Genomic DNA, 16,875 nt, shown 5'->3' on the forward strand with positions numbered 1-16,875 from the left:
TGTGTTATCTCCCACGCACCCGCTCCGCAGGCTGGGAAGGAGGGCGGTGGCAGGAGGTGACACTCCAGATTCATCTCCAGCCGCCAGCGCTCGAGGGCCGGTGTCACGCAGCATTTCCCTGAACGAGCCCTGGGGAAGGGGAATGGGAAGAAGCCGCGTGCGCACGAGGCCGATGGGAGATGCTCTGCGGCACAGCGAGGACCAGCCCCTGTGCCGTGGCCTCGGCAAGCGGCGGCTCTGGGCTGCGCAGACACGGCTCGGCATCGAGCATCGGCAGGATGCTCCATGGCGCCTTCCAACCCGCATCCAGCAGAGGAGGAGGAAAATAAATTGGTTTCCTCCTTTAAATAGGCTGGAAGCTGTGGCGGCTCAAGCCGGGTCAGGGGTGGTGCTGGGGGATGCTCGTGTTTCCCCAGGTTGCCCCGCTGCAATGGGGACAGGGGGACCGAGCTCGTAGCTGTTCCCCTGATGGATCAGCTACAAAGGAGCTCAGCAAGCATGGAAATCCCGGCTCCGCTTTCCCCAGCATCCCTCCTCCTCCTCCTCCTCTCTCCCGTGTGGTGTTTGGGGGTCAGGACAGGCTGTCCCCCCCAGCCCCAGGGAAAACCCCACGTGAAGCGCAGCGGTACCCGCAGCTCTGGGGTTAAACAGCCCAAAAGGAAGATTTTCCACGTAGGGAGGTTTGTGGACACACCCAGCATCCCGGCACCTTGCTGCCCGTTACCTCCCAGCTCAGTGAACAGAAGGAAGCACCAAACCAGCCCAGAAACGCCCGTCGGCACGGGAGGATTGCTCTGCTCGGCAGCGGGATCAGCCAGAGAGCTGGTTTGCTCCAAACTGGAGGATTTATCAGAAGATGACGGCAAATCTGGGCAAGGACCGGCTTTATCCCGTGGCCATCACAGAATTGCTCCCGGAACATCTCCCACAGTCCAGTGAAACCGCCTCAAAATCCAGTTTCTGCGGGACAGGGCAGCACATGCCTTTGGGGATGGCGTGTGGGAGCGACTCGGCATCGGGGGGGGTATTTAGGGTCCCCAAAGATCCAGCCCGGCTGTTGGAAGAGCCGTCGGTGTCAGTCCCTGGGTGCCCGGTGAGTCGGTCGGGGGATTTGCTGGATCCTTTCTGGGCTGGTTTTTCCCCCAAGAAGCGGGGAAGGACGTGAGCCTTGGCAATTCCCCATCACTCAGCATCTGATCCACGGCGAGAGGCTCTCACTCTTATCCATGTGGGAACAGCGGCGGTAGCATCCGACTCAGTTGACCAATTTCTGTGCAACTGGAGCATCTGGGAACAACCAAACCAGCCCACACGGGCCCCATTTGCCCCCCGCAGAGATCCCCTGCTTCAGCCCTGTTTTCGGTAGCGTTTGAAATAACTCTGCAGGATCTTGGATTCACGCCCGGTCCCTTCTTGCCCCGAATCACCCACCAGGGAGAAGTTACCCTTTAGCAGGACTTTCCAAATCCCAGCAAACCAAGGTCATCGCTGTGCCCTGCGCCTTCGCCGATCCTCCTCTTTCTTCCCCAAATGTTAAGGTTTCCCTGGTCGATCCCTTCCTGAACAAGCACCTTTGCTTAAATCATCTGCTGTGGAGCCCGGGATGCCGAGGGAGCTTCCCGGGGACGTCGATGGGCTCGGGGCAGACCCGAATCCCCCCACAGCCGGGGGTACCGGGGCTGCACCCACCCGCAGCATCTCCGGCAGAAGTATCTTAAAGTATTCTTTGCTGGAGCTTTGGAAAGGAGCTTTTGATTGTTTTAATCAATGGAGGAATCGGGCAGTGAGCAGAAACACAGTAAAATAAACCAGCAGGGTGTTTTCATCGCCTTTTCCACCCCCCCCAAAGCTGATTTGGGAGCAGAGCGGCTTTGCAAGACTTGGGAAAAGCAAGAAAACTCCCCCACCTGTTTGCTTTTAAACAGGCATTTTTTAAGAAAAAAAAAAGACTCGAGGGCTGTGAACAGGACCCGAAACCAAGCCGGGGTGCGTTATTCATGCACAGGAGCTACCCGAGGGGCAGGATCCGCCGCTCCGCACCCCACGGGGCTAAAGAGCAGCATCTCTCTGGACTATAAATTCCCAGATTCCCTGGGTCTCACCAGCCCGGCTGTTATTGAGATGCAGGGAGCAGGGGAGAAGGTGACCGCCGACTCCATAAATATTATTGGGGGCGACGGGGCTGCGCGGGGCCGGCGAGCGCAGACAAAGCGCCCATTGAGCTGTCGGTGGAGGCGCGACGGCCCAGCTGCCGCGGGGAGCCAGGACGGGGGTCAAGGTCAGAGGTGGCCCCTGCCTGTATTATTCCCCCCCCCCAGCCCCTTTCCTCATGCCCATAAAATCAGTGAAGTTAAGGGGGTATCGCCGGCTCAGCGCGCCCACGGAGGATGGCGGGAGAAGCGGGTGCTGATGGCAGCAGCTGCCTTGGTCGTGCAGGAGGGGAAACCGAGGCACCGTGCAAGAGCCCAGCATTGCACCTGCTCCGAGGGGGCAGCGCTGGTGTCTTTATCCCTTTTGTGAGTGTATTTAATGCCATATATGCTTGTTTTAAAGGGCAGCAGACTTGACATCCCCAGCTCCGTGCTGGAGCACCCCCGGCCCATGCCAACGCTGCCGGGGAGCTCGTGCCCACCCCACGTCACCCAGCACCCTGTGCCCGGTTCTCCCTGTGCCAGGGGTTTCTCCATACAGATGGAGAAGTGGAGCTTTCAGCTGCACATGGGAGCTGCTGCGAGGGCAGCCCCCGCCAGCCCCTTCCACCCCCCAGGACCGGGGGGTTCAATCCTGCTGCCACATGTACTTAGATTTTTAGAATATTTTACTCCCTATTAAGCAATCCCTTAGCAACGCTTGTTTCCATGGCAAAGAGCAGAGAACCTCCATGCTGATGCTGAGCTTTGCCTTAAAGTGTAATTCAGCTCATTTTACTTGGCCCCTGTCCCGTGGGCCAGGTCCCCAGCACCCATGGGGGCTGCCCACCCTGGGACGGACCATGGGTTCCTGTTCTGGGCTCCGGCTCGGGCTGGGGACGCAAAGCGAGGGTGGATTACCTGGGAACAGGAGGTGTGCAGCACGCAGAGCCTCTTCTTGCACAGAAGGCAGGCTCAGGGCACAGTGTGCGCCCCAAAAAAGCTGGTCGCCATCCCCTGCAAGCCCAGATCTGGAGTTTCAAGGCAGAGCCGTGCCCAGCTGCGGGGCAGCCCAGGCTTCCGAAAGTGCTCTCAAGAGCCCAGCCGCCAGCGGGGCTGTGGGATTTCCTTCCATCCCTGCTTTCCCGCGTCTCCAAGCCTTAACGAACTCAAGCAAACGAGGTGCAGGACACTGGGGCGGTGCTGGGTGCCAGCGGGTGCTGCAGCACCAAACTGAACGGGGGGCCGGTGCTCTCGGGGACTGGCACCGCACGGTGGGACCTGCCCTTCCAGCAGCTCACTTTTCCCCAGGGGCACGTGAGTCACTTAAAAGCTGGGATTCCTGCAACAAATCCAAATGGAAAGGGCATTTTTTTAGTTTTTAAAAAATCCCAGCAATGTTCGGTGCTCTGCGTGGCATTTTCGAACAAATGGGTTTAATTCTGATATATCCTTCCTCAGGGGGAAAAAGCTCCACTTGGGAGCGGTGGCAGGTTCCTGGGACAGACCCTCCATGGGGACATTCCCTCCAGGAATCACCCAGGGTCCCCCTTTTCCACCCCAGAGCCCCAAATCAGTATTTCTGTGGGTGCAAGACCCCCGGCAGACCTGGCGCTGCTGGGTTTGCCCGTCTCCATCTCCCCAGGAGGAAAAGGGAAACTCTCCTGCCTCGCCGTGCTCTTATTTTGCTGCAGCGGTAACAAATTCTTCCAGCAGTTTGTGCCCCGAAGGAGCCTTAAAACCTCCGAAATTTGACAGCCAAAAATAGCTATCGCTCTGCTTGTTTCCAAGTGTTCGCTAGCCCTGATTTATTTACCCCGGTTATTTGAATCCGTCGTGCGCTTTGAATCTCAAATCCTAAGCAGAATGGAAAAAACCCTGCATCTGTCATTTAGGTGCTCTTGCAATCGTTTAACGGGGGGATTATCAGTTCTCCTTGCCGCAAGGGTGTCCCCTGCGCCGGGGGTCCTGGGGAGGGCTGGAAAAGCCCAAAACATCATGGCATTATCGGCTCCTGGGATTTCCAAGCATCCGGACCGTGCGGCCGCTCCAGGAGTATTTTTCCCAGCCCTCGACATCGCTGTTGGCGGTGGGGGAGGCTGCCGGTGAGCAGAGCTCGCGGGGACCCGTGGGCTGAATTACTCAGTGGCATGGGAGCGTTGAGCGGCGAGAATTGCTGGTGCCATCCCTGTCCGCCCCCGCCCCGCGCCGGTGCCCCCCATGCCGGGGCCCGTCGGTGCAGATGGGGACGCCCTCGCCGTGTCCCTCCTCATCCCAGCCCTGCCGTGGTTTTGTGTCCGGGGTCCCGGCGCGCTGCTCGGGGAGCACCAAAAAGCAAAATGCAGCTTTTTGGTGCAGAAGGACCCAGGTCATGCATCCGCAGGGCAAACCCCACGCCGGGACGAGGCCAGGACAAGGCTCCTGGTAGCAGGGACATCCGAGGGCTTTTGGTCGTGGCAAATCCCGGGGATTTTCTTCCCACTGGCTTGCACAGCCCAAATCTCTCTCCCTGATGGTATTTTGAGCCACCTGACGCCGACTCTTGGCTCACTGTAGCTCTGTTTGGAAAGTTTTGAAATTTTTGGGCGCTGGGCGGTTGGCACTGGATGATCCCCCCTGCTTGGGACCAGCATCTCTGGCAGCGAGCGCCCACTGGGCCGGGCTCGCGCCGGGCGAGGACGGGCTCAAAACTTTCCCAAAGCTGGAAACGAAGGGATGGAGAGCAGCGAGGGCGGATGGAGCTGCGGGGAGAGGATGGTGCCCCCCATCCACCTCGTCTCTCCGGCTCCCCCAAAACAGGCTCGGCTTGTCTCATGCACACACACACAGGGGCAAAATTAATCCCTATGGAAATTTATTTAAATGAATTCCTTGCCTGGACACTCAAGCTGTTCCCAGCCTGGCGAGGGCAGGGCAGCCAGGGAAGGAGGGAGTGCAGACCCCCCGGGCATCCCAATTCCCACCATACAGCCCCATCTCACGGGGTTATTCCCGCCAGGCGGTTGCCCCAGCGGTGCTGAGCCATGCCACAAACGCAGGATCAGGCCAACAAATTGTCCCGGGGCTCTGGGGGGGGGTCACTTGTGTGTTGCCCCCAGGTTGGAGCAGGGAGAAGATGCACCTTGGTGAAGGTCGGGGGGGGCATCCGAACAGGTCGCTTTGTGCCCCATAAGGAGCTGGTCAGTTCATTAGGGAATAAAGAAATTAGCCGAGCATTTCAATAAATAAGAAATACTGGTTTTCCTGCCCAAAACACACCTCAGTTACTGAATTAATTTCACACTGTGTGCGGCAGCGAGATCGAGCCCTTCCCGTCCCCGTCGCACTGGATGAGCTGCTGAGATCCTCATCCCGGCCCCGGCCGTCCCTGTGCCAGCTGCCCCACGGATCCTCGGCTCGAGAGGCCTCACCCCACGAGACGGGGGGTGGGGGGAAGAGGGGGACCCCCCGGGGCACAGGGAGGAGAGCAAGCGCCACTGAGAACCCCAAGCTCCGGGGAAGCAACGCAGCCGCACCCAGAGAAGGGGATCCAGGGCGTCTGCATCCCCCGGACACGGCTCCTTTGGGATGGGGCACAGATGGGGTGTTGTCAGCGCAGGCAAGGGGTGAGGGAGGGCCGGGAAGAGGGTTTCACGTGGGATTGTGGTGGGAAAGGCTGGGTTTGCAGGGAGCCTGGCTTTGCAGGGGACCCCTCCGGCAGCGAGCATCCTCCCTGCACCCCAGCGGCTTTGCAGCATCCCGGAGGGAGAGCCCAGCTGGGCTCGGGCAAAGCCCAAGCATAAAAGCATCGAGAAGGAGCTTTTCCTGAGCACAATATTCACGCTGAAGCATCGGACGATCTCAGCACATGCAAACACATGTTCCCCAGCCCTCCGTGGGCATCCGTGCGCACGGGTGGGGATGCACGGCCCCGCGTGCATCCCTGAGGGCACTGGTGTGCACGGGTCCCGCGGGGCTCGGGGGAAGGAGCCCCTCCGATCACCCGGCACGGATTCCCCACCCCACGCAGACCATGGAGCGAGATGGACCCGAACCCCAGAGCTGGCAGGGCCCTGGTGGGGGATCGGGGCTGGGTGAGCCAGCAAGAGCAGGCACTTCTCGGGGATTTATGCCATGCAGCACTTGTCAGCGCAGCTTTAGCACCCCATAAAGCAACGCCGAAGGCTGAACGTGCAGGGAGAGCACAAGGATGCCCCGACTGGCCAATTAATGAGCGAATTCGGGCTCAGGCCCTGCAAGGCTGCGTAAGAGAACGGCTGGGGGGGGACGCAGCCGTGGGGAGGAGGGGGAAAGTGCAGGAGGAAGCTGGAATTAGGGGAGGGGTGCGTGCACCGCGACGTGGCGTGGCAGCTCCGGTGCAGGCAGCAGCTAATGCCATGTATGTTCATCCACAGGCAGCTGCCCGGCAGTGCACCGGGGGCTTTGCTGGCTGCACCCCACAGTCGGGACATTGGGACCCCTGCAAGCGACCGGCAGCAGCAAGGACGTGAGTGAAGAGGTGCCGTCGGGACGGCGTGAGGGTCAGGCTGCTCGCGAGAGACCCGGCACAAAGCGCGGCTCTCGGTGAGGATTTTTTGGAGCAGCCCGCGGGAACGGAGCGGGAGGTGGGGACCCCGTGAACCCCACGGCAGTGCTCAGGTCCCCCCAGAGCTCTTGCTGCTTTGGGAACATCACCTTAAAGGTCTTGCATGCGTTTTGCAGGACACAACCCTCTCTCCCGCCCGGGTGGGACCTCTTCTCCCCATTAGACACCAGCAGCGACACGGTTTTTCCTGCTCCTGCTGTCACCTGCCCTCGTTCAAGATGTCCCAGGGGGTCACCAGCCACTTCAATCCACGCTGACTCCAAGCTCCTGCCTGTCCCCACTGCCAGACCCCGTTAGAAATGTCCCCAAGTGCATGGCGGGATGGGGACTGCGGTTGTAGGGACGGCAGAAATTATTCGGGGAGGGAGTTGGCGCGGCGGTGACAGGGTCACCTCCCGGCCGTCCCGCGGGGACTCGGCCCCAGTTCTCACCGGGCTGGGACTGGGCTCACACCAGTTTCTCCCATTAACAGTTGACATGAGCGGATGCCGCGGGGTCCAGGTGACCAAGAAAAGCTGGAGGAAAGCCAAGGCTCGGCTTGAAGCATGGGCAGAACCCGGGCAGATGCCCTCCCCGGCCCAGGGCAAGCGCTTGCTGCCTCCCTCCCCATGTAAGCAGCCCCACGGCTGAAGCCAGACGTGCCCAGGGGGTCCCACCGGGGTCCCCCCCACCTCAGTGCCGGACGGGGTGCACGGACCATGAGATGACATCCCAGGAAGCTGGAGGGACACAGAGCCGCTGCCACCGAGCCCGAGGCGTCGGGAGGACGAGGTCTGCAGCTTGATGAGGAGAAACGCAAAAAAACTCTCGTGCATTAAAGGTGTTCGAAGCCCCCAGCCGTGTCGCAGCCTGGTCTCCCTCGCGCCGCTGCTGTTCGAGCGGGATTTTGCCCCTTTTTCTTGCAGGACACCCCAAATCCATGCAGGACCTGGTGTCCAGGGTGTGTTTCCTTCCGAGTAAGTTGAGGTTTTATCTCGCCGGCCCTCTCCTTCCCCACAGCAGGAGGTGAGGGTGCCCCGAGGGGGTCCCAGCCCGGGAGGGGACCATGTCCCGTCCCTTTTGGGCTGGGGGAGGCAAGAGCAGCCTGGCTTTGGCCGGCGTGGGGACGGGCATGGCTCACCTCACCTGTGCTCCCTCTCCCTCTCCTCGTTTCCACCCCAGTCCAGGGAACTGGATCTGGCCCCGCTTTGCCGGTCCACAGGGCTCCCTGGGGCTGGCCCTGGTGGGGGACGGGTGGGACAGGTTGTGCAAATGGGACCTGGGAGGGACAAACACCCAGCCAGCACCACCAGCTCCCAGTGCGCTGACTGGTTGCTCCAGCCCCAGCTGGTGCCACTGGTCCCGAGACTCACTCCAGCCCTGCAGCCTCCATTTTTCTGTCTTTTAAGTCAAATTTCAAGGCAAAACCAGAGCCTGGAGACCTCAGGAGCAGACAGGGGACGATGCACAGTGTCACTGCAGGCGTTGGTGACTCCGGCTGCTCGCTCGGCATCGGGGTGCCGGAGCCGGTACGGGGTCCAGCCAGGGCTGCCGTGGCTCAGTCCCCTCCCCAGGGAGGGCTGCGGGGTCCCACCAGTGTTTCTGGTGACCAGTTAAACACAGCATGGGTGACACGGGGCTGGGCTGGCTCCCCTACGGATGTGTCGGAAGGACATCCTCGCCGAAATCCCTGCCTCCGAAGCCCCCCAGCACGCGCTCGCCCGCACGCCTGCCACCGCCAGCGACCCAGACGCCCAAATATTGAGCTATACATTAAATTACCCCGGGAAAAGGGCCGGGAGGGAGCCGGAGCACGTCGGAGGGAGCGTGGCAGTTTGTTATGCTAACTGAGGGGGGCTCCGCTCAGGGGACGTGTCGGAGAGGTCTGAAGAGCAAGGAGTTCACAGGCCCTCTCCTTTTGTCATGCTAAAAGTGCAACACAGAAAATATATACAGGCAGCTGCTCAATGGAGCGTGAAATACAAGTGATTTCTCCGGGAGCCCTGGGTAATGCGATGCAGCCCGGACAATGCCCATCGCCGCCCGCCGCCGGCTTTGTGCAAAATGGGAAACTTCTTGCGGGGGGAACGGGCACAGACCGGCTCCCGGCCCGCCAGCTGCCCCCCGAGGTGGAAAGTCCCTGAGCTGGTCCCTGGCCACGGTGCCCATGGGGTCCCCCAGCTGCGGGACCAGTGGGAGCTCGGTTCTCCAGGGATCAGCACTGGCTCGGTGGGTGCTGTGCTGGGCCTGGCACCCCCTCACTGGGCGCAGGGCTGGGGTGCCCCGTTAATTCAATGACTTTACAGCAGCACCGATGACGCTCGTCGCAGCAGCTCCCTTTGCTGATGCTAATTCGGGCATCTCTGCAGGAGCGGTGTAAAATCAGTCCTCAAAGGGGCTTTTGTGTCCTGGGGGAGGGCGGCTGGGCTGGGGGTGCTCCAAGCATCCATCTTCCACCTTTCCCTCCTTTTTTTGTGTCGCAGTGGAGCTGAAAGCCAACGCCGTGGGGGCTGCGAGCGTCCTGGGGCCCTGCATTCATTCCAGAGATGCGCAGCCACCGGTTTGTGCAGACCCCGCGGCCAGTGCTGCACCCCGGTGCGAGGGCTGGGGGGATCTGGGGGTTCTGGGGGGCCAGGACGCAGGCAGAGGTGATGGAGCAGGCTGCTTCCCCCGACCCTGGCTCGGCTCGCAGCCGGGGGCACCCAGCAGCCAGGATCAGGCCACCTGGGGCAAGCTGGGGGGTTTTTTTGACATCACAGCTGTGAGTTGTCCCTGCCGGTGGTGGAGGGGCTGCTCAGCTCCTGGCCAAAGCTGGCACGGGGGGCGCGCTGGGGGCTGCGTGCCCAGGCCTTGGGGGTGCCCTGGGGGTGCCCTGGGGGGGGGGGGTGGATGTGGCCCCCCCAAGCCTGGGTACCCCAACCCGCGGGGGATGCTCGGGGCGCGGGCGGAAGCGACATCTAGCGGGAAGCGCATCCCTTTGCCTGGAGACCGATATCCATGGCAACCCCTCGGGGCCACCAGCACCCTGCCTGGACCAGGGGCACCCACCAGCACCCACAGAGCCCCCACCAGGGTGAGTGGCTGCTCTGTGCAGCACAGGGGCTGTCACAGCCCTAAATAACCCCCAGCTCAGCTGAAATGCCTGCAGACCCCCGCCGCGACGCAGGTGCTGGCATCGTGGTGGGCCCTGAAGCCCCTCGCCCAGCGTCACCCTGGATGAGCTGCACCCAGCGGGCTCTGCCCTGGCCCCGTCCACCTTCGGCTCCTCCAGTGCTCACAGGGAGACGCAGCCGGGGGCAATGGGGGGATAAATGCAGGAGAGGAGCCTGTTCATCTTGCGAGGAAGACGTGGGCAAAGGGACGTGGCAGGCGAGATGGTTACAGCCTGCCCTGTGGCATCAGTGCTCCACGGAGGGCACCAGGGAGGGGAAGGGGCTCAGCCAGCCCCGGGCCCAGGGTGGAGGAAGGCGGGGAGGCCACGGGGATCGAGCCGCTGCTGCCCAAACCCCTGTACCCCCGAAATCCAGTGCCCAGGGGCTGCATGCAGGGATGGGTACCACAGAGCCTCAGCTGGAAGGGGCTCTTCGGGTGCAAATACACACCCACATGCCTGCGCATAGCTACATAGGGGGTGGTGGCATAGACGTGTATGATTTGATTTACATACATACACGCAGCCGCTGCTGGGGCTGTGCCGCTCTCCCGCACGGCGCAGCCGGGGCTCGAACCCGCGACCCCCGGGGCCGCCCGCGGACCACAGCTCCCAGGAGGCAGCGCCCGCGGAACCGGGCTCCGCGGAGGGCCCGCCCCCGCCCAGTCCCGCCTCTCCATTGGTCGAGGAGCTGCCAATCAACGGGAGGGCGGTGGGCAGGCTTCCTGCGGCCGCCTTTGCACTGACCCCGGCATGGTGAGCGGGGCCGGGGGGCTGCCCGGGGGGGGGCTGTCCCGGGGGTGCATGGCCAGGCTGTCCGGGAGGGTGCACGCCCGGGGCTGCACGCCCGGGGGGGTTGCATGCACGGAGGGTGCATGCTCAGGGTGTCCCGGGGGGGTGCATGCCCGGGGGGTGCATGCCTAGGAGGGTGCATGACCCAGCGTGCATCCCCGGGGTGTCCCAGGGGTGCGCACACCCAGGGGTGCATGCCCAGGCTGTCCTGGGGGGTCGCACGTCCGGAGGTGCCTGTCCGGGGCGGGGGGTGCGCGCCCGGGGTGCCCCATGGCGGGGACGGGGGCTGGGGGAAGCGGACAGCCCCGGCTCTGCGGGCTGGGGGGGGGGCTCCCCAGCTCCCCCCGGCTCCGGGAAGCCGGGGTCGACCCCTGAGGGTGCCCCCGGCGCAGGCGGTGATGGGGGTGCAGGTGGTGGTGAGCCTGCTGGCAGCTAGCATCATGCAGAAGATGGCCCCGCACTGCTCCTTCGCTCGCTGGCTGCTCTGCAACGGCAGGTACACGGCCCGTCCCCCCCGCTCGTCCCCCTGGGGCCTCGGGGACACCCAACGCCGCTGACACCCGACTGCTCCCTTCCAGCCTGCGCCGCTACAAGCACCCCTCAGACGAGGAGCTCTGCGCCCTGGCAGGCAAGCAGCGCCCCAAGGCCAAGCGGGACAGGTCAGCTCAGCTCGCGCCTGTGGGCCGGAGGGAATTGAAACGATAAATACTTTGGTTTGGTGCTAATGGAAGTCATCCCGGTGGGCTGCGGGACTCCCCTGGGGACGTGCAGCGCTGACCGCCTCGGCCGCAGACGGGCTTGGGGCCGGTGCTGGTGACGAGGAGCCCCGAGCCGGGGAGGTGTCGCCACGCGAGGGGCTTTCAGCACCGTCCCCCGGTGTCCCACGCAAGGGACGAGCCAGCTCTTTGCCTGCCATCCTGAGCCCGGGCTTCCCTTGCAGGAGGATGAACGGCGTGACGGATGACAAGCCCCTCTCCGTGCCCCGGGACATCGACCTCCGCCTGGACACCAGCCCTATCACCGCCGTGGATGCTCTCGGTAACCCCCGTGCACCCACCGCTCCCTCTGCACGCAGGACCCCGCATTGCCCGGGACCCTCGGCTGTGCCCGGGACCCCCCGCGGGTCCCCACAGCACGGTGACGTGTCCCTCTGTCACACCAGTGCTGCGTTATTTCCTGGAGTACCAGTGGTTTGTGGATTTTGCCGTCTACTCCACCGCCGTGTACGTCTTCACCGAGGGCTACTACTGCCTGGCGGAGCCCCAGAAGGAGACGAACATCGGGGTGCTCTGGTGCCTGCTGACGGTCATCTTCTCCGTGTATCCTTCTGCCAGCTTTTGGGGTGCGATTGCTGCCACCCGCCAGGTCCAGGCTGCCGCTGGGCAGGAGAGGGAACCCACTGTCCTTGTTTTTCCCCATTAAAAGCCAGTTGAGGTGGAAAAATTAAATTTATGGATTTATAAACCACTCACTGATGAGCTGTAAAGGTGCCTAATGAGAGCCTTCTCCGCGGAGGAGAAGGTGGCAGTGGCCTAACGACGCGGATGGTTTACAACGTGATAATGAGCAGGGGGCTCCCGCTGGCATTAGGGGGGGGTCCCGAAGCCCCCGGTTTCCTTGACAGCCGCCCCTCGCCCGCAGCAAGGTCTTCTTTATGGTGATGCGCCATTACTTTCGCTCGGAGGAGGGGGGCGAGCGCTCCGTCTGCCTCACCTTCGCCTTCTTCTTCCTTCTCCTCGCCATGGTGGCCCTGGTCATCCGTGAGGACTACCTGGAGTTTGGCCTCGAGCCCGGTGGGTGAGGGGGGACAGGGAGAGGGCCAGGTGGTCCCCGGGGGCTGCGGGCACCCCACTCATGGGGGTCGCTGCCCACAGGGCTGGCCAGCGTCAGCAGCAACCTGGAGAGCATCCTGAAGCAGCGGGGCTGGGAGTGGACGTGAGTCGGTGGTAGGGCGGGGAGGGAAACAGGGTTTGGGGAGGTTTTTTGGAAGTCTGGGGTGGGAACCCCTCCGGGGCTCACTGGGGCCGACCTGTCCCCCCCATGCTGCCTTCTCTCTCCACAGGCTGCCCCTCACCAAGCTGGCCTTCAAGCTGGGGCTGGTGGCCCTGTGCTCCTTCCTGGGCGCCTGCCTGACCTTCCCGGGGCTGCGCCTGGCCCAGACGCACCTCGACGCTCTCCGGATGGCGGCCGACAAGCCCCTGACCCAGTTGGGTGAAATCTGCGGGCGGGGAAGGAGGCGAGGGGGTCGGTGCTGGCGTCTCAGGGGCCGGGACCCCCCCAGGCTCTGTGGCCACAGGGTGGCGAGGAGGTTTGGTGATGGGAGAGGGTGCAGGGGGTCTGGGTGAGGACCGGTCCCTGCCCACGGAGGGATGGAGGGAGGGAGCGGGGGGCACCAGGCTGCATGGGGGTCTCTGACGGTGGCTCCGCCGCAGGGTCCTGCTCCACGTGAGTTTCCTGGCGCCCGTCCTCGTGGTGGTGATGTGGATCAAGCCCATCTCACGGGATTTCCTGCTCCACGCGCCCATGGGCAAGCAGACGGTGCAGATGTAAGCGGAGCACCGGCAGCGGGTCCGACTCTATGCCCTGGCATCCTTGCTCCGAGGGGAAACTGAGGCACGGGTGCACCAGTCCACCTCCTCCAACACCAGTAGACCCCCACCCTCCCCACCGCCACCACCTCTCCCATCAGACACCCTCTCTGGGGCACAGGGCGGTTCTGGACCCTGGGATCTCCCTGACAGCCCCCTCCTTTTGCCCCAGCATGTCGGACTCTGCCTACAACACTGCGCGCCTCTGGACCATCGTCGGCCTCTGCCTGTTGCGCCTGGCCGTCACCCGCCACCACCTCCAGGCGTACCTGGGCCTGGCCGAGCGCTGGGTGGAGCAGATGAGGAAGGAAGCTGGGCGCATCGCCGTCCTGGAGATCCAGCGCAAGGTCCGGATGCGGGAGCTGGGGTGGGGGCAGGGGTCCGGGCACGGCCGCCGGCCTCCTGCTGATCCCCACTGCCCACAGATCACGAGGATTTACTGCTACGTCTCCGTGGTCAGCCTGCAGTACCTGGGACCCGTCATCCTCACCCTCCACTGCACGCTGCTCCTCAAGACGCTGGGTAAGGAGGTGGCGGGGGGGGACACGGGGGCTCAGGAGGGGCAGGATGAGACCTGCAAGTCATCGTTAAGCTGTCAGCATCCGAGGCGTCCCCAGGCTCTCAAGGCATGGTTTGCAGTTGGCATGAACCTAATGCATGCAGCGAGCGTGCTGGGACTCAGCCACCAGCGCTTCTGTAGCATGGGGATGGGGCTGCAGCACAGGGACCGACCCCCGTGGACCTGTCCCCTCTGTCACGCAGGGCACCACTCGTGGGGGCTGTACCCGGAGCCCCCTCCCCTCCCTCCGGCAGCGACCGCAGCACCGCCGCATCCCGGCGGCAAGGACGGAGAGGACGTGCGTGCCGCGGTGGAGCAGATCACAGGCGTCTTGGGTGGCATCTTCACCCCCCTTTTCTTCCGCGGACTCTTTGCCTTCCTCACCTGGTGGGTGGCCGCCTGCCAGGTCGTCACCAGCCTCTTCGGCCTCTACTTCCACCAGTACCTGGCAGCCTCCTGACTGGGGGGAGCTGGGACCTGCCTCGGGGCGCAGTCAGCACCCGGCTGCTGGTCCCCTTGCTCCTTCCTCGGCTGGTTTCCCCCTTTGCACGTGCCTGTGGCACATGTGGACACGCTCGTGGGGACATTTCTGCCACCAGCTCTTGTCATGACGGGTTTTATGCATCCGGGCGGGCGTGGGCATCGCCTGCTCCTGCCGCCGATCACCACCGTGCCTGCTCTCGCCCTGCTGCCACTCCGGGCTGCGTCCCTCCAGCCCCTCTTCCCCTTCCCGGCCCCGCGAGGTGATGGAGGAGCTGAAGCCCCGCAGCCGGGTTTGCTGCTGCCTGCTCTGACCCATCGCGGCTGCCCAAGGCTCTGCTGCTTCTCTCGAGGGCAGGGGCTCCTTCCAGCCCCAGGCAGTACGTGCCGGGCAGAGGACTCGGCAGGGATTGCGCTTGCATGGTGGAGACCTCGCAGCTGGGCTGGAGCGCCAGCACGGCTGGCCAGCACAGGCTTTGGGGTTTGCTCTGCCTAGCGTTTGCCTCCACCGGCTATGGGCGAGTGTATTTTTGTAGGGTTGCCAGCTGGGTCGGAGGTCCTTGGGGTCATCCCTCTGCTTCGTGTGAAATCCTCAGGCCCAGCAGCTTCGGCTGTTGGCTGTTCTAGAAATAAATAAGTTAACCCAGAGTGCATTTGCCACGCTGAAAGCCGCTGCTTTGTTTGCTCTTTGTGGCCCTGAAGGCCCTCGAGCTGGGCACGGGGTCCCGCGGTGCGAGGGCAGCTGCCTTTGGGCAGGCAGGCGAGCAGCAAAGAGCAGCGAAAAGCCCCGTAGGCGTTATTGCAGCCATGGGAAGAGGCCGAGCACTTGAACAAACCCCGCAGCCCAGCCCCGTCGCGCTCAAGGAGGAGACCGCGCGTTCACCCCATCGCAGCCCGACGCGGTGCCGGCTCCTGGCCCTTCCTCCCCTCGGCGCTGGGATCGCACCCGGGCTGATAAAGCGCTGCTCAGCTCAACAGCGGCTGCAGGGGAGGAGAGGGTCCGCAGCCCCTTGTCCGTCTCAGCCAAGCTCTTCCCCACCGCATGGTGGGTGCTGGTCCAGCTGCATGAAAAAGGATTAGCAGGTCTGGGCTGCTCGGAGAAAGGGAGAGGGGCTCTGATCCTATTTGATAGCCTTGTAATGGTCTTAATTCCCTCTTGCTAAGGGCCGAGATGAGAAGGCAGCCCTTTGCCCGGTGTTAACAGGGCTAATCCGGACAGCCCTCCTCTGCCTGAGTCCCAAGTACCCAAGCTGCAGACGCAGTAAAAGCCCTTTTGCAAAAAAACTATGGGGAAATTCCCCTTTAGCCAACAGCTGGGGAAACCAGAGCCCAGGGCAGCACCATTAACCAGCACAGGGCCAGGAGGAACTGGGCTCCAGCAGCCCTATCGCCAAGACGTGGGTGGAAAGGTGCAAGGAAGAAGTGATCCCCCCAGGGCCAGGATGCAGAGGGACTTGTTCCAGCCTGCGCCGTCCCATTAAAAGCTAGTCCGACTGCCTTGATGGCTCATTTATCTAATTTTCCTTAAGCATGTGGAGGAAGCAGCCGGGGGCTGAGCTGGCAGGGAAGCCTTCGCAGCGGGAGGACGGTTGCTAGGGCCTGGGGTTGTGCTGCATTCAGACATGCAGACAGTTCCTCCCCTGAGATCTGCCCAGACGTGACCCTCTCAGGCGGGGACAATGACTGATAGACTAGCCAAGAGCAGGAGACAGATCCACAGGCACTGAAATTGGGCCACATCAAATAAAATGAAAAGGCCCCCCCATCTTCCTCTCCCCAGAATTATTTCTACTCTTTGTATCTTTGCTTTATTTAGCAAAGGGTACGGGCTGAGCTTTGCCAAGGGCCACGCTCAGGCTCTCGGCAGATGGGAGCAGCTGGGACCGAGAGGTTTTGTTGCTGCAGAGGCTCCGCTGGCACCAGGATTCAGGCTGGCAGCAGGAGGCCCTGCCGTGACCCAGCTCTGGCCCGGCATCGCCCCTGCTCCCCCGGTGCACACCCACCTTCGGCTCCCCCCGAGCCACCCTCGGCCTGGGGAGAGGGCTGGGATTGCGGCAGCTCCTGGAGGTCTCCCTTCATGCCCTGGCAGGGAGGGAGGCAGCGAGCCCTGCCTTCCCACCCCACTTCCATCCAAAATGAGATCCCCTTGCCCTCCTCCCTGCCTGCATCCCGCAGAGCTGTTCCTGCTTGCGGCAGAGGGAAATTTCTTATCACAGCTCTCTCCGTGGCTGGCAGCCCAAACCAAGCCGGGTGGATGCTCCCCCGCGCACAGGGAGCCAGAAAGCCACAGGCAGGGATGCCACCTCAACTGGCAGGGTCCGGAGAGCTGCTCAGGGACCGTTCCCCAGCTCTGCCCAGGCTTCCTGCAAGGTTTAGTGCCAAGTCTCAGCCTCTGGGGCTCAGTTGCCCTTGGGGTACAACCAGGACATCAGCTCTGCCCTGCCTCGCAGGGAGCAGCAGCGGGCTCCAGGGAGGTCACCCCGAGAGGGCTGCATCTGCCCTCACTGCTGAGACTTCCCCACCTTGGGAGGAGCGAGATGGCAAAGCGGCGCAATGGCACATCCACACCAGACCTGAAATGCAGCTGGAAGCACTGAAAGCCCCAAGAGCCG

General features: G+C 63.0%; 1 protein-coding gene and 1 long non-coding RNA gene across 5 annotated transcripts in view; both read left to right on the forward strand.

Moving 5' to 3' along the window:
- Positions 1 to 7,648, forward strand: part of LOC148054331 (uncharacterized) — a 33,204-nt gene extending 25,556 nt beyond the window's left edge. For all 3 annotated transcript variants that reach the window (XR_015707338.1, XR_015707337.1, XR_015707339.1), the window contains 2 exons: positions 6,524 to 6,692; positions 7,187 to 7,648. This is a non-coding gene — a long non-coding RNA (uncharacterized LOC148054331). The remainder of the gene's footprint in view (positions 1 to 6,523; positions 6,693 to 7,186) is intronic.
- A 2,894-nt stretch (positions 7,649 to 10,542) lies between these two features.
- TMEM161A (transmembrane protein 161A) lies at positions 10,543 to 14,387 on the forward strand. Of its 2 annotated transcripts, none has more exons than XM_087769227.1 (12): positions 10,543 to 10,600; positions 11,029 to 11,132; positions 11,215 to 11,295; positions 11,577 to 11,674; positions 11,799 to 11,955; positions 12,278 to 12,429; positions 12,511 to 12,571; positions 12,699 to 12,842; positions 13,069 to 13,182; positions 13,397 to 13,571; positions 13,650 to 13,746; positions 13,987 to 14,387. In XM_087769227.1, the coding sequence occupies exons 1-12, from the start codon at positions 10,598 to 10,600 to the stop codon at positions 14,241 to 14,243; spliced, it is 1,443 nt and encodes a 480-aa protein (XP_087625353.1). In that variant the 5' UTR covers positions 10,543 to 10,597; the 3' UTR covers positions 14,244 to 14,387. The 2 variants fall into 2 exon arrangements, with proteins under 2 accessions (XP_087625353.1, XP_087625354.1); XM_087769228.1 differs by having other exon boundaries at positions 10,561 to 10,600; positions 11,047 to 11,132.
- The last annotated feature ends 2,488 nt before the right edge of the window (positions 14,388 to 16,875 follow it).

This window comes from Nipponia nippon, unplaced genomic scaffold (genome assembly GCF_047370975.1).
Source record: "Nipponia nippon isolate SJK-2023a ecotype South Korea unplaced genomic scaffold, ASM4737097v1 scaffold_31, whole genome shotgun sequence".
Lineage (NCBI taxonomy): Eukaryota > Metazoa > Chordata > Aves > Pelecaniformes > Threskiornithidae > Nipponia > Nipponia nippon.